This window comes from Coffea eugenioides, chromosome 8 (genome assembly GCF_003713205.1).
Source record: "Coffea eugenioides isolate CCC68of chromosome 8, Ceug_1.0, whole genome shotgun sequence".
NCBI classification, from domain to species: Eukaryota; Viridiplantae; Streptophyta; class Magnoliopsida; order Gentianales; family Rubiaceae; genus Coffea; species Coffea eugenioides.
In genome coordinates this window covers 42,941,148-42,956,945 of record NC_040042.1, presented here as the reverse complement: position 1 = coordinate 42,956,945, position 15,798 = coordinate 42,941,148, and the positions used below count along the sequence as shown (strand labels likewise).

Sequence of the window (15,798 nt, the reverse complement as noted above, 5' to 3'; positions counted from 1 at the left end):
GAATTATTTGATATAAAAAAAAAAAAAAAAAGTTGCACTGGTAAAATAGACTCTTAAAAAGTTTAGTCAGTTAATTTGATACAAAAGATAGTTGAGAGCGGTAAAAAATGGCACTTTTGTAAAGTTGAGTAGGCTATTTAGTATTAAAAATAATAATTGAGTGAATGGAATAAGACTTCGAAAAATTTTGGTGACTTGTGTGTAATTTACCCAAAAAATTGAGAAGATTCAAAGCGCTGAGTCAAGACCAGACCGTCAAGATATGCCGACAGCTGAAAATTATACTTTAACCAGGTCCCAACAGAGAAAACTACAATCGTGTTTGGATTGCAATTTTTTGAGTTTTTTTTTTTAATATAGAAAATAGCGATTTGATATATGTGAGGCAAAAAATGATTGAAAAATTTATTCACGAAAAACGTAATTTTTTTTTTGGGTAAAAAATCCCATTCCAAACAAAGCTAGGCGTCAAGGCCATGCAGCCTCTTCTTGGCCATGTTTATCAAACAGCAGACAATCATTTCTAAACAACAAGAAGAAGACTCCCTCCATCCAACAAATACCCACCTTATATTAATTAAATTCTCAGCAATTTCTTTTAGAGCTTTAGGAGCAACAGAATACAATACATGTTTGATGATGATTCTTCCACCAAGTTACACAGACATATTTCCTGCATTGAATTGACATATTTATCAGTGGGGAATACGGAGCTTAAATGATGCCACTTTCATGTTTTATAGCATCACAGACAAAAGTCATATGCAATTATTTTTCATTAATAGAGCTAGTGAGGAATGAAACATGTTTTTTTTTTCTTGTCAGTGGGGAATACGGAGCTTAAATGATGCCACTTTCATGTTTTATAGCATCACAGACAAAAGTCATATGCAATTATTTTTCATTAATAGAGCTAGTGAGGAATGAAACATGTTTTTTTTTTCTTGAAAAAAAAAAAACAACAGCAGCCACCTTAGCCTATGAAGAAATTGAGTTTCATATTTTTTTCCTCATATGACTATTTCGTAGGAAGGAACGCCCCCCCCCCCCCCCCCCGCCTCAACACACACACACACACACCCCATAATTAAAGATTTTGTGAGCCTCACAACACAACGAAGAAACACATTCTTGGAGGCTTTGCAAAGCCCATTTTCGTGACCTTGACTTTGACCTGGTAATTTCGGAAAAGAAGATTCTCTGATGCCACAGCTAATTTCAACGGTTTCCACACGATTGCCAAAACACCAATGGAACAAAAGCCCATCCAACCATCTTCCCCCCCCCCCCCCCCCTCCCGGCCTAAAAAAAAAATCAGTATGGAATCAACATAATTTAGCTGAACTCGAGAGATAGATGAGCGCAGCCAAAAGAAGCAGATTCTGATGGTGTGATAAGAAACTTAAAATGAGGGAGGATAATCAGTAAGTTCTGATGCAATTAGTAAAGCAAATGAAAAGGAGCAAAGTCAAATTCTTTTCAATGTGATGCAACATCTACTACAAGGTTGGAACACCTATAGTCAACATTTCCACACAAAAAAAAAAAAGAGGAAACATTTCCATAAAGACAAGAACATTACCCTTCAGAGAACTTAAGCTACCCAGGTAATCAACTCTAACACTTGAAGCCAAGGAACTCCCAAGCAAAATGGTAAACAACACAAAAATGTGCCATTCATAATCTTTAACGACTTGAAATCGAGAATATAGTTCAAAATCCAGGGAAAATCCTCTGGCGTTAGTTGTCACCAGCACTGAAGTAGTTTTACTAAAATCTACAAACAGAAAATCAACTATGACTGCAAGAAACAAATTTTTCAATTTGATTCTAAAGTTGATGGGAAGTGTTACAAAACAAAGTTCATGCATAGATGCAGAGGATTCACTGACGAGTCTGGAAATCTATTAGCAAAGCATACGCATAAACAGGCAGAAAGTAATGTTATCAAGATGCAATAGAATGACACTCTTCCAACAGCTGAAGCAGCATGATTGGAGCATTCAAAAATCCAACATATTCAAAAATTCAAAAACATGTTTCCTTAACCTTGAAAAGTTGCACAAAGGCATAGAGACAATAACATCTATGAAGTTGCATAAAGAATTACTTCTGACAGAAGCTCGCAAGACAGTCCCACAGCTTGCAATGTTCACCTTCATACAAACTTTAATGCAGATAAAATCTCTCTGAAGTCTTCTAATAAGCAGAACAGTAACACAAATATTGAAATTTAAAAATGAGCTGGTTTTTGTCAAAACTCTTTTGTGACATGTACTATGCTCATCAGATAGCCTAGAACTTGCAACTATACTGTATATTTGGCACCAAAAAAAAAATCTTTTCTATGTTTGTCAACTTATATCACTCTCTCACAGAAATGAAACTTGTCTGCACATAAATGAATCGCTAAAACGAAATGGCCCACCAAAATGCCAATATACTCATATTTGGTGCAATAACACAACAAAGGGAAAGCATGCAGCTAAAATGCGAACTTTTGACCTCATCAGGTTTTGCTCTTGCCAAAAGAAACAACTGACACAAATGTCCTTCAAGAAGGGGAAGCAAGCAGCACCTCCGTTAGTAAATCTTGAAAAGGATTCACTTTGGTAACTAAATACGATTATGAGCTCTGCCCCCAACAGGGTCGGGAAGCCTGTTAAACGACATCATGAACAATGTCAAGAATACATTTTTCATGAAGAACACCAACACTTATTCCAGAAAAACAATTTTGTGAAATGGCATGAATTTCATTATAATCCAAGCTCAATCGCTCCATAAAAAGGATCCATGTTTTTACATCATAGGCTGTCTTTAATATTATAAGTAAGCAAACTATGCCCTAAAATTTGCACTACTAGTATCTGAGTACCTGGAGACTGGAAAAAGAGAATATAAATTGAAAACAAATATTGTAGATACAGCTACAAAGCATTCTTTTTCGTTTCTTGTACTACATTAGCATAATATACCTCCTGCTGAGGCATCAACTAGCAAACTCCAAGCTTTCCAACCTTCACATTCTCTCTAAATCACCGCAATACCTGCGCAACATTTTCTCTTCGCTTAACCGAACCTATCACACCCCAACAAAGAGCAAAAGAACAAAAAGCCAGAAACAACATCACAAAATTGAGAAGGCTTAGACAAAATATGATATGGCCACACAAACCTTTCCGAGAATAGCAAGAATGTGACATCATCAAATGCATCATATCTACCTCTGCAGCACCCATAGAAAAACCCAAAATCAATTTGTTTTATTTCACCGTCTTCACAATTTTATTACAAACTATATAGTGTACCAAAGGAAACTGAAAGCTTAGAATTGAAAAACATGCAGATACACAACCCAAACCAGAGAAGTTAGAAGCAAAACATACCAAAGAATCATGAACACGATAGGAATCAATACTCAACCCCACCAAATACAACCCTGGAAATACATTCTGCAAAAACAACGAAAACCCATTAGCCCAAACACCCAAAATATACGCACTCATATAAACAATACCGGGCAGAGAAGGAGAAAAGTTGGTTTTTTTAATTTTATTTTTTTAACAGAATGATGCTAGGTAATGAATTACGTACGTCAAGCTGCTTCTGGACAGTCCTGGGCCGTTTCTTGGGCCGGCGAGAGGGCCGAGACCCAGTCAAAGAGTACACGTCCTCCTCAATCTCCTCCTTGGAGAGCGAGATCCATAACTTCCTCTTCTCCTCCACCACCTTCCTCTGCTGCCGCTCCGTCCCGGCGAAGCCCGGGCACGCTACTCCACCGCCAACATACCCCGCCACAGTTGCTCCTCCTCTAACCACCCTACACGAACTCGATGACTTCAATAGAACACTGTCATTACTCATATTACTATTCCTCAAAGACGACCCGGTTTCCTCCTGCAATTTTTCCTTTTCTTTATCATTCTTCCTGAACGACGACGGAGTAGTAAAAGTAGCAGTGCTTGTTGGGTAAGTCACCACTTTCCTCGGCCTCAAATTCCACGGCTTATGGCCTTCTTCCACCACGTCGTCGCCTTGCTCAGCTTTCTGATTTTGATGAGTGGAAGAAGCAGACGGGAAAGAAGCGAGACAAGGAGAAGAAAACGGCTGCGGCTTACGAGGGGTACGAGAGGCAGGCTTGGAGGAGGCGGCGGCGGTGGTGTTGTTGTCGTTTCCAGGAGGGTCGAAGTCGGGTGAATCACGGCGGTGCTGAAGGGTGGAATGAGGAGGTGATTGTTGGTGGGGGGAGTTTTTGTGGACCCATCTCAGGTGGGGCAAGGAGAAGTTATGCAGCGGCTGTGATTTTATCGGAGCGGTTGCCATCAGACCAATACCAGTATCGCTGCTTTGGTCATACAAAAGGCGGGATGGCCGGTGGCTTTGACTTGAAGACAAAGAAAGCTAGTGCTAGTGTGTGAGTGTGTGGAATACGGTCGAAAGCGGAGGAGGAAGAGGTGGAATTCCGGACTTGAGAGGTAAAGTTTGCAGGGAGAACGAGGGAAAGAGAGAGAGAGAGAGAGAAGCGAAGAAAGAAGTGTTGTTTGGGTTTGTTGCGTTGTGGGTTTGGGATGATGGTGGTATTACTAATAGTAGCAGTAGTATTTATATGGGGGATTGAGGGGGTGACTTCTGGTGCGTCTGCTGAAAGCGGGATGCCGTGTTTGGAGGTGTCAATTCATGCCAATACTTGCTGCAAAAAATGCAGTCTTGTAGGTTAAAGGTTCAAGTGCATCTCTCTGATTTCTCTACTACCTCTGGTCCTTCCCTTTTTTTTTTTTTTTTTTAGGTATAACCCACGAGGTGTCTGTATCTGTTTTACGATCTGCAACTAATTTTGTTCGAGCCGGATCAGATCCCTTACCGAAAAAAATTCTCTCAAAATTATTTTTTCTATTCCCATGAGTTTCGAACCAGTCCTCGGATGCAAGTCCATTCTACTTGCATCAACATGCGTTAGTCGTTAGTCCTTCCCTAGCTCACTTGGTTGGGCCTCTCCTCCTAGTCTATGTTAGAATAGGATTGCTGTGTAGACTAAAAGCAAAAAAATGTTAGCTCATAGTTATTTGTTTGTTTATGAAAATTAGGTAGAAGATGGGAACAAGTAACAATGAGAATTGATATGTATCTAATCATATAGTCTTAGACTGAGGAGTTAAATAGGTGTGTGATGTAGTGCTAGAATGAGAAATCAATAATATTGGTCATTGGCTTGTTGATTTAAGATTGTTTGGGAAGTGACTTTGCACACTAGGGTTGTGATCTCTTTTTCTTTTTTTTTTTAAATGAATTTGTTCAATTTGATTATATATTTTACTTCCAACTAATGTTGGATCACTTCCAATCATATTATTTTTTAATTTTTTTTATGAGGGTAAAGTGAAATTTAAGAAGTAAGAGGAGACAAGAAGAATTTCATTCATTTCCTTATGTCATATTCATGAAAATTTTCAATTTACGTGGGCGGCTAAAAATATTTTGTTAATGATAGACATTATTGTTTATCCTTTTATACTGTGGATGCCAAATTCTATTCCAATTAATATCAAATTCTAAATTTTTTTTTAGTAATTTAATTATGACTGATTACATTTGATTCAAAAAAAAAAAAAACAATCATATGGTGCAACCATGTAATATTTTTGTATATTAATTGATAATAATAATTTTTTAAAAAAGATGATAGTAAGAATCATAATTATTGAATTTGATTACTAATGCTGATAAGAAAACGAGGATGTACTTTTTTTTCCCTTTGGTTTTTCAATCTCTAGATGATTTGGTCTTTTTGTTATCCTTTTCTAGAAAGAAAACAAAAAAATGAATATAGGAGCAGCTTTAAACAACTTTTTTAAAAAAAAAAAAAAAGAAAGCAAAAGAGAAGGAAAGTATTGTTTCTATTAGAGCTATTGCAAACAAGGCCTTAGAATGGGGAAAAAAAAAGAGAGAGTAAAGAATGGCATGCAAACAAGGCGGCAAAGCCTGGTCATATGAGACTAATGTTATGTTGGATGTCTACAAGCTTTCAAATTGGGGTACACATTGACCTTCCACCACTTAGGTGGCTGTAATGTGAGGCACTGTCTTCAACCTGATATAGATTTTCACAAATTTCAGACCTCAATCTTGTTTATTTTGAAGAAGATTGAGGTAAAACATAGCATAAAAACGTACCACATCCTAAATTCCTCGACTCTTCTTTTCACTCCACGATTATAACTTATCAGCGGCACATTTAGTTACAAGACATTATCAATGTTGATCATATCATATGCTCATTGGCCATGTGAAGTTGAGTTCAAACCTCAATGATTCCCTAATTCTTCACCAAGATATTATATATCTTATTTACCTTTTGTCTGGAACGAAAAATGAAACATATGTCTTATTACAACTCTCTAGTATGTAACATAATATAAACATCAAGTAAAGTCAATAGAAGTTGGCTCAAATTGATAAGGACTGATCATTTTCTTGTAAAAGGTATTGGTAAGCGATCCGTAAGAATCACTGTAAGTTTCAGAAATTCATGTCCTAACTTTCGATGATGATTGAAACCGAACAGACACTTACGTAGCAATTCTAGACAAAAATGTAGCCCTCGAAACACAGGCTTTAAACTTGCATCAGGTAATTATATCATAATTATGGTCAAGATCCATAGATGATTACGATCAAGAATTAGGTAATTTTACAGAATAATAGACTAATATTTGCGTCGCCGTTGATTTGTAGACAATGGAGAGCGAAATGAGCGAAATGACCGAAATGTTATTTAACTTGGACCAAGGGGTTATTGGGCCCATAAGCTGGACCAAGCAATCATTTTTCCTGATCGGGGCAAATTTGATCCCTCTGGCACCAGGTGAAGGATTTTCTATTTAGTGTCATTTATTGCGTCAATTTGTCACTCTTATTAAAACACGGCCATTTGATAATAACCTTTTAATTAGGTAGCAAAACCCTATTTGTCGAACTTTAAAGCAACCTAATTATTAGATATGGTTAGCTATCGAAAGGGATTTGTTCGGTTTGGCAGTTAATCTCTTATTTGGCCTTTGGTCGGATTCTTAAGGAAAGGTTCTCTTCTATTTTCTCCGGTTATATTTTCCAAATTTAAGGTGTACTGTTTATTTTGTTAATGGTGTCAGGGATATGTATTAGCACACTTATATTACACCTAATTTATTACGTAAATTTATACAATTCTATCTGTCTAATAGGTGCTCATAGAACACTCGTTAAGATATATTTTAGGTGTTATATTTTTGAAAATATAAGATTAAAATATATTTTAAGTATTGTATTTTTGAAAATATAATATTAATTAGAGAATGTAAATAAATATAAGAGATGATATGTAAGATTAAATATGAAAAGTATATAAATACAAAAGAGGATAATAATTGTTAGTATATATACATAAATTGTAGGTTAAGTAATTACTAAGTGTGTTGACGACTGCTCTAAAGGCATCCGTTAGAAAAACCCTTGTAATTATTGTGCCTCTATATTTAGATTCTTTTTTTTAAAAAAACAAAAAAAAAACTAATGCTTGAGGTCATTACGGAGGAAGCCCGTTAGCCAAACCGATTTAAATCACCAATTTTAAAGTTTGGGTTGAACAGTCCTATATATATGTTCCTGTATTCAACATGGCCACTGCTAAGATTTACCATTGCACGCTTTTGTACGCGCCTCAGAATTGGATTCTGTAAATGTCAATCCTCAGAAATTGTACAATCGCCACAAATTTTCTACAAGTGTTCTAAGAAATCATTATGGATCCTTCAAAAAAAAAAAAAAAATCATTTTACAACGCTTTCGAACTCTGACGTATTTTACAAATGAATTCTGTATAAATCATGCCGAATTGCTGTGGATAACCAAGCCCAATAAATTACTGTCATATTCAAGAAAATCCTCTTAAGTTTCATAAAACTTTTTACTTAGTACTAAAATTGGTTTTTTTTTTTTTTACTAAGCTACTTAGTACACTTGTTACTCCACGTAAGTCATTACATGTAGTTTACGTGTGTTCCTGGGTAAGATTTTCCAGAATTCCATTCAAATATTAGTTAAGGAATAATTTGGTCAAAACACTTTTTTCTTTTTTAAACTAGGTCAATGTCTTTGAACTAACGATTTACATGGCCAAGTTTTGACTCAAGTGAATTCTTCAACTTAGTTAACATATAGACTTTTCTAATGGGTAACCTCAGATACTTATTATATGAATGCAAATAGTCATGTTTAATTTAAACACTTTTTTTTTAAAATTAATTTTCTTGTTGCCAAAGAATTAACACTTGAAATTTGAAACCCTCTTGTCGAGCTCTTCCTAGGCACAACCTGATGGGTAATCTTGATCTAACTTGCTTAATGCCTAAGCCCACTTTCAGTATGTTGTCCAATTAGCACCCATCAGCTAAAATGCAGCTACATTTCGTCATCTTTTCATTTCTTTTTTTTTTTTCATTTTTTTTCTCTGAGGATTTTATTATTATTATTATTATTATTGGATGGGCCTGGAGGATTCGGCTTTGTTTGGATAGAATATTATTTGAAATAATTACTGTAACACTTTTTATAATGTAATGTATGTGAAATAAAAAGATGATAGGAAATATAAAAAGGTGGGTTGAAAAATATGTTTATTATATAAGCGAAATATTATTTAGAAAAACTTGCTAGGAGTGTGTTTTTTCGAACGTGTAAATAATTTTAATATAAGCCCCGAACTCTTCCTGATGTGTTTAGTCGTGGAATACCTTGATGTGCTTCACAAAAATTTTAACCTTGAAAGGTGATTTATTTTAAAGTAAATATGGAAAGGTTGTATTGCTTGTGTTTTTTTTTTTTTTTAAAATTTTCTTTGTAATCGAGTTAGATGAACTATCATTTTTTACCCAATTAATACCCATTCAGATAGAATTTTTAGTTTTGTGAGCGGTCCATATTAGAATATTGTAGTTGAAAAAATTTTGTTTGAAATAATATTATACTAGTACTTTTTGTGATGTGATGTATGTGAGATAAAAAAGTAATTAAAAATTATGTTTATTATGTAAACAAAATAATATTTGTAAACTTTTTTTTCCCCAAATTATACTATCCAAACGTATACATTAATATTTGCAAGCAGGATAAAAGTTGTATGGAATATGGATGGTTTGCTGGGGTGGATTGGATGATTAAAGGGAGAACATCTTCGAAAGAAGGTGGCAGATTTGAAGTATCGGTGGTTTTGAAGGGGGAGAGAATCAAAAAGTCAAAAACCCTCGACGCTAGTTTCCAGTTTTAACAAGAAAGTTGTAGAAATTAAGAACAAGTACCTCAAGTCAAGGATACAGAGAGCAGACACAATAATAAAACTTCGCATCTGCTTTGAATTGTTTCATCCATCCGACCTAATATATATATATATGAATGCAATTTGAATCCATTTTTTCCACCAAATTAAAACGAAAAGAACCAAGAAGAATTTTGGATGGGATTACATCATATATGCTGATACAAAAAGATTAAGGCCGTATTTGAGTTGTCGTGATTTATTAAAAAAAACACTTCTGACATAAGTACTTAGAAATTATCAAAAGTTGAACTGTTTAAATTATGAAAAATTAATTACCAAATACTCTAAAAATACTTTTAATACTTAAAAAGATTTTTTTTTTTGGTAAACGCACTGCAACTCCAAACAAGACCTAAAACTCCTTTGAAAAGAAGCACTTTTAATTTATTTATTGAAAAAAACCCTTACTCGTAACCACTCCTCCAATCATATTCTACTTCAAAACTCTCCTCAAAAGTGAAAGATCCTCCATCAACCCATTATCTTTTCTCCTGTAATTCACCACGTAAACGTTATTGATTGGATATGTTTGATGTTCAGTTCTCATGCAAATGTTTTTGTTTCCAATTCCATTGGCAACTGCTCCAAAAAAAAAAATTATTAATGATTTCCAGTGACAACAAAAATCATATTCAGACAGCTTATTTGTTTTTCCTGTTCTCCATCCTTTACAGATTAAAATCAGTTCCATGATATCTATTGACGCACATTCTATGGATTTTAAAAACGTTGCGACTTCAAATAAATTAAGAAAGCATTTCCTAGAAATACATAATAGAAGCACTTAATAAGGTCGGAATTTCCTCGCTGCTCTTAATTGCTGTATTTTCCTTTTATCCTGTTCAAATTTGTCTTGCAGCAACAAAATCTCTGCAAGGAAAATAAAATTTTAAAAAAACTGATATCAATATTATGAGAAAAGAAAAAGCCAGAAACATTCACTTGTAGAACATACAATGAAACATGCTAATCATGATTAAGCAGAAAAAGTTTCTAGCTGATGTGATTATCTTTTATGGTTCATGGAGGAATCTAAATAGAAGGGGACATTGGTTCCACCTGCCGTGAAACAAGAAGTGCGACTTCATTCGTCTATCTTGCTTTGTGAAATAATTACTACTTAAGATAACCCCCAGAAAACCTAGATCAAGAATAAGGCACCCTCCTCCTGCGTCATCAAACCACTTTCAACCATACTAACAAAGTGAAATGGATATATTGCTACATTTTTAACTTCGTCAACTTCAATTTGACAAAAAATTTGGTTTGTTAACAGAGCTGACCAACATCCTAAATAGAGATAGCCTCTGGGACCAGTAATACTCGAAAAGAACATGAAAACTCAAATTCAAGCCATTTAACCGACAAGAAAAGCAGGATGTACCTTGTCAGATATTATAACACAGAGATAAAAAGGAAGGTGTAGAGAGAGGGGAGAGAAGGCAGCTATCTTATTAAGTCTACCAAGTCTTCAACATAAAACCTACTAAGAGTTCCTACATTGTCTACTTCACCAAGATCTTATTAAGTCTACCAAGTTTTGCATCATTCCAAGAGCTAAGAATTAAAAAATTTTTCCTGCTTTTTCTGAAGAATATCCCAAAAAAAATAAAAAAGAAGGTTCAGTGACCAGGTAGGTCAACCATACTAGTTTCTGCCAATGTACTTAAAGATGAAGTTTTTCAACTAGCAAAAAAACCTAAGAAACTATGCAGTATTTGAAGTGTTTTTTTTTTGGGGGGGGGTTTGGGTTGTGGAAGAGGGGGACAAAAACCTTGCATCAGAAATTGCAGAATATTTAGCCAAAATACAACCATCACAGCCATATATTTGGTTCTAAAATCAACTTAATACGGATATAAACCATACCATTTTTCCGTGCTTCCCTTTTCTGAAAGCGATAAAAATCTAGCCCCACTCCTTTACTTTTCCTTTTGGCCATTTTGTCGAGAACAGCAGCCTGGGCAACAGAGCCAACAGTTACTCCAGTTTCAGTATCTGTTGTCTTTTTCCTGCCTCTGTGATGAGTAACAACAGTCCATCCATCTTCAGCAGCAAGGGCTTCTCTTTCTTTTCTTTCCTGTGAGTTCCGTAACATAATAAAAATGATAAAGGAATAAGGACTAGATGCAAGGAATAAACAGAATATGAAAAACCTCAGATAACATAAAAAATAACTGAAACAGTATGCATCAATAGCAATGATACCCAGCAAGTTTAAGCAATTATCTGCTAATTACTGTACCAAGATGAGTAAAAATAGTGAGATCAAATGAAGAATCTTCAGAAACAGAATTTGTATATCTTTTCTTCAGAAACAGAATTTGTATATCTAAGCTCCATTACATTTGGCCACTGAAACTCCCCAGGTCCTCCATTTCCAAGCTAGTGCACCTTGTGCTCGAACGCTTATCAGCAACGAAAATGGTGAATACAAAATAGAAGAAAATACCTGCTCCTCCCGTGCCTCATGAGCAGTTATAAAGTCATCAATTCTTTCCTGTAGTACTTTTAATCCTGGTCTTCGCTGATGGTATTCCATAATCCATTCTATTTCACCAAAAAGAAAAATTAGTGGGTTAGATAAGACAGATTGCCTAGAAAAAGACATGCTTGAAAGAGAGCAATCTAATGAGGCCAAAGAAAGACATTTCCAATAGAAACAATTCATACTTTTCATTCCTTTTGAGTAGTCTTCATCCCCAGAAGAAATCTCATAGATCTCATCTGCATCAGCATCTCTCTTCTGTATTAAATTCTCCTCCAAATTTGATGATCTAGAGTCCTTATTCTGATTTTCTCTCGACTTACCTATGGGAAACCAAAATTCCTAGTTATATCTGTTACAAAATGAAGCAATACAACCAATTCATTATAAGACAAGACAACAAGGAAATATCAAATCTCTCTATTACCAATCTGTTGCTCAGAATTATCTTCAACCATAGAATTCACGTTGCTGAACTGGGCTTTCTTTTCCTTTTTCTTCTTCTTTTTCTTTAATTTTCTTTTCTCATTTTCTTGCACTTCATTGGATCTGCCATTTTGTTCCCCTAATCCATCTGTTACAAAATGAAGCAATTCAACCAATTCATCATAAGACAAGACAATAAGGAAATATCAAATCTCCTCTTTATTACCAATCTGTCGCTCAGAATTATCTTCAACCATAGACTTCATGTTGCTGAACCGGGCTTTCTTTTCCTTTTTATTCTTCTTTTTCTTTAGTTTTCTTTTCTCATTTTCTTGCACTTCATCGGATATGCCATTTTGTTCACCTAATCCATCTTCTGTTTCATGAAAAGTCTTGTCCCTGTCAATACTTTCTCTTTCAGCTATCTGGTTATTCTTTCGTTTCTTATTCCTCAACTTTCTCTTAGCATGATTGTCTTCATGCTCTCCCAGTTCATCTGTCAAAGGCCACAGAAATTTTCCTTAACCTGAATTTGTGCATTCAGTAAATAACAACTACTCTAAATTACATAAAATCAACCTTTGCTATTGGGCTGATCAACTTTGTAAGCCTCATCAGTATTGCCTGTGTGCTGTGCCACAGATCTCAACCTTTTCTTTTTATCCTTCACTTTGGACATATTATCCGCTGGGAAAACAACAGAAGACATGTATTGTCAACCTCTTTGAGCCTCAAAAGGACAAATGAATAAAAAGCAAAAGGTTAAGAGATTACTAAAAAACAATATAGCACAGTGAGCATGCCCTTACATTCTACAAATTAACATCAATCTCGAGCGAGTGTAACGTAATACTGAAGGTTGGGAAAGCTGGCAATAGCACTGCTCCTAGGAGTGAATCCTAAACTTAACAAACCTCAGATTACATTACACTTCACAAGCAGCCAAGATAATATTCAATCTGGTACCCAGATGTCTGAACACAACTTATCCCTTTATTCTTTCTTTTGGTACACACTTCCTAGTCATCATCATAATTCTACGGTATACCGATAGTTAAGACTGCCAATCTTTTTACACCAGGTATCCAATTTATATCCATGATAAGATAAACTAAAGAAACTTCAGTAGTTAAAAAAACCTAAGCTTCTATGAGCAATTCTTTTTCCCGAATTAACTCTCATTCGCAACAACAATCTTTTACATGGTATACTTGATAATGGTATGTATGCAAATTTATTTAGGTACCCTTCATCCCACAGTTTTTTTTTTTGTCAAAATCATCCCACGATTAGTTATAAACATTCCCCCCTGAAGACATACTTTATTCTGCACGTATATTACACATACTTTATTCTGCACGTATATTACGGAGCAGAAGCTACCAAAAAATAATGCTCTGCGACTGGTTCATCAGGAAACTCCACAACAATACTCTTTAAGACTGAATTAACCATTAGCAGCAAACTGGTATAAGGGGGATCAAAGTTATAACTTCAAGCGGACATACTATTTAACTACACCGAAATATTAATACCCAATACAGTCACTAATATTTATCCCCCAAAAAAGTTGTGATTTATTTTCTTGCTCAAATTAAGGTTAAGAAATTCGAAAACAAAAAGAGCGCAAAGAGATTCTATTACTGCCTGAAGAAACACGGTGAGAGATTTAGCAAGAGAACATCAAAACAACCAGTTAATTACAACATCATTATCACCGGAGAAAGAAATATTACACCTCAAGAAGAAAAACAATGGAAATGTACCTCTTACTCTCAGTCACAAGTTGAGCTGGATGTTGATTCTCTCCAACGAGTACCAGGAGACAACAACTGAGTTCTAGTCAGTCAATGGTTACTGCTGCAAGGTGGAAAATTGCCTCCTTTGCAAACTCTGCGGAGATTAGCTAAATTTTTTGCTTTAGATCTTCGCTCTCTGCCTAGGACTTTTTGCTGGGCGGGGGAAATTGGGGCACCGGGTCGAGGACTCGAGGTCAATGGAGGCTGAGCACGTTAGGCGGCAAGTCACCCCGGTGGCAGGGCCGAAAGCGGCGGAAAAGGATGGGTAAAGTCAGCCAGAGAAGAATGCTGCAGCGGAGGAGTAATTAGGATTTAGGGCTCTTTACCAGGAGAACCAACGTTTTCTCTGAACAGATTTTTCCGTCTTTTCTTTTTCTTTTTCTTTTTCCCGTTTTCCTTTTCCGAAGAAAGAATAGGGTGTAAACACTAAAGTAGCCCAATCCAATAAAAAAGAAAAAGAAAAAAAAATTAACTTTTTATATAATGGAGTGATTTTTTTATCACTACATATGAATGATTCATTGATTTGAATTTAATCTAAGGCTCCGTTTGATAACACTGAATCTGAATTCTGAATTCTGAATATTGAAATAATTAATTTGTTGAATTTTAAGTACTGAAAAGAGATATATGAATGTCTGAATCTTAATGCTGAATCTATTTATACTGTTTGATAAATATTCATAATTTAATGCTTAATAAGTTAGATTGTACAATTTTGCCCTTCTATCTTTTAATCCAAAAAGGAAATAAAACCTATGATTTAATTAACTTAAAATTGTTAGGTATGAAAATGACAATGATTGTGAAGAGCAATGCACACAATGACAATGTTTCTTTGAGTGGGAAAAGGGTATGGTTTCATTGTTTTGAGAATGGGAAAACGAGCTTTTAATACTCTAAAAGCACGTTCAATTACATTTCTCAATCTTGCATGTGCTTGGTTAAAGCGTTCTTCTTTTGATCTTGGACGAGAAGCATTTCGAAAATCAGATAACCAATATCTAATATTTCGATATAGTGTCATAAAGCCACATGTGTGTGGATAAGCTGCATCACATAAATAATATTTATCTGTACAAAAAAAATATATATCAAAATATAAATGTTTGTGGTTGAAAATTACTGCAAAAAAAATACTATTGTTAAAAAAAAAAATTGAATAGAGAATATCAGGTTGTTTTGTTTTATTAGATAAGGATTTTGAATAAGGAATATTAGGTTGTTTAATTAGATAAGGATTTTGAATATAATTAACAAACAGGGATATATTTGGTAGATAAGATAAAGTAGTTGAAGTAAATCTCTTGATTCTTATCAAATTACGCATTCAGCTACGATTCTTGTGCTGGAAAAAATACATACAAATTCAGCACCACTTAATAAATTCAGCAGGTGAATTTTTATTGATCAAACACCCACAACATCTGAATGTCTGAATAAATTCAGTTTCAACACTTTTTTATGTTATCAAACAGGCACTAAATCAGTTACTATAAAAAGAAATTATACACTGACAGTGTACAATAGTGTAATTTATTTACTTGATAGAATTGAGGTAAAATTATGAAAACAGTTGTAATATACTTGAACAAAACTTCTCTTCGACCTGAATTAATGGACTGCGTAAATAGCTGAATTAATTGGCCGCACCAATGGTTGAGGACTCGATTCGTTGTTTAAATCACACCCTTTTTCTAATAGAAAACATTAAAAAGAAGTCGTCGTGT

At 34.8% G+C, this 15,798-nt stretch overlaps 2 protein-coding genes across 5 annotated transcripts; both read right to left on the bottom strand.

The window, feature by feature from the left end:
* Nucleotides 1-2,605: 2,605 nt before the first annotated feature.
* Nucleotides 2,606-4,622, bottom strand: LOC113781295. 3 transcript variants are annotated; one of them, XR_003469572.1, is made up of 5 exons: nt 3,598-4,621; nt 3,390-3,455; nt 3,179-3,229; nt 2,979-3,050; nt 2,606-2,659 (listed from the first exon to the last, which is right to left on the bottom strand). XR_003469572.1 is itself a non-coding variant. In XM_027327209.1 (4 exons), exons 1-3 carry the CDS (start codon nt 4,324-4,326, stop codon nt 3,224-3,226), a joined length of 801 nt encoding a protein of 266 aa, XP_027183010.1. In that variant the 5' UTR covers nt 4,327-4,622; the 3' UTR covers nt 2,757-3,082; nt 3,179-3,223. The 3 variants fall into 3 exon arrangements, 2 of the variants coding, with proteins under 2 accessions (XP_027183010.1, XP_027183009.1); XM_027327209.1 differs by lacking the exon at nt 2,606-2,659 and having other exon boundaries at nt 2,757-3,082; nt 3,598-4,622; XM_027327208.1 differs by lacking the exon at nt 2,606-2,659 and having other exon boundaries at nt 2,757-3,050.
* A 5,323-nt stretch (nt 4,623-9,945) lies between these two features.
* LOC113779818 (high mobility group nucleosome-binding domain-containing protein 5) lies at nt 9,946-14,438 on the bottom strand. 2 transcript variants are annotated; one of them, XM_027325547.1, is made up of 8 exons: nt 14,036-14,438; nt 12,849-12,956; nt 12,496-12,765; nt 12,271-12,417; nt 12,029-12,166; nt 11,808-11,905; nt 11,225-11,435; nt 9,946-10,225 (listed from the first exon to the last, which is right to left on the bottom strand). In XM_027325547.1, exons 2-8 carry the CDS (start codon nt 12,946-12,948, stop codon nt 10,140-10,142), a joined length of 1,050 nt encoding a protein of 349 aa, XP_027181348.1. In that variant the 5' UTR covers nt 12,949-12,956; nt 14,036-14,438; the 3' UTR covers nt 9,946-10,139. The 2 variants fall into 2 exon arrangements, with proteins under 2 accessions (XP_027181348.1, XP_027181349.1); XM_027325548.1 differs by lacking the exon at nt 12,271-12,417.
* Nucleotides 14,439-15,798: the final 1,360 nt, after the last annotated feature.

Bases quoted from the DNA above. Each gene is read 5' to 3' on its own strand.
- LOC113779818 (XM_027325547.1), bottom strand. From the start codon at position 12,948: ATGTCCAAAGTGAAGGATAAAAAGAAAAGGTTGAGATCTGTGGCACAG. The intron at 12,418-12,495 runs GTAATAAAGAGG...ATTTTGTAACAG, and splicing joins TAATTCTGAGCGACAGATTG to ATGGATTAGGGGAACAAAAT. The intron at 12,167-12,270 runs GTAATAGAGAGA...GGTTTCCCATAG, and splicing joins TAATTCTGAGCAACAGATTG to GTAAGTCGAGAGAAAATCAG.
- LOC113781295 (XM_027327209.1), bottom strand. From the start codon at position 4,326: ATGGCAACCGCTCCGATAAAATCACAGCCGCTGCATAACTTCTCCTTG. The intron at 3,456-3,597 runs GTACGTAATTCA...TTGTTTTTGCAG, and splicing joins CTGTCCAGAAGCAGCTTGAC to AATGTATTTCCAGGGTTGTA.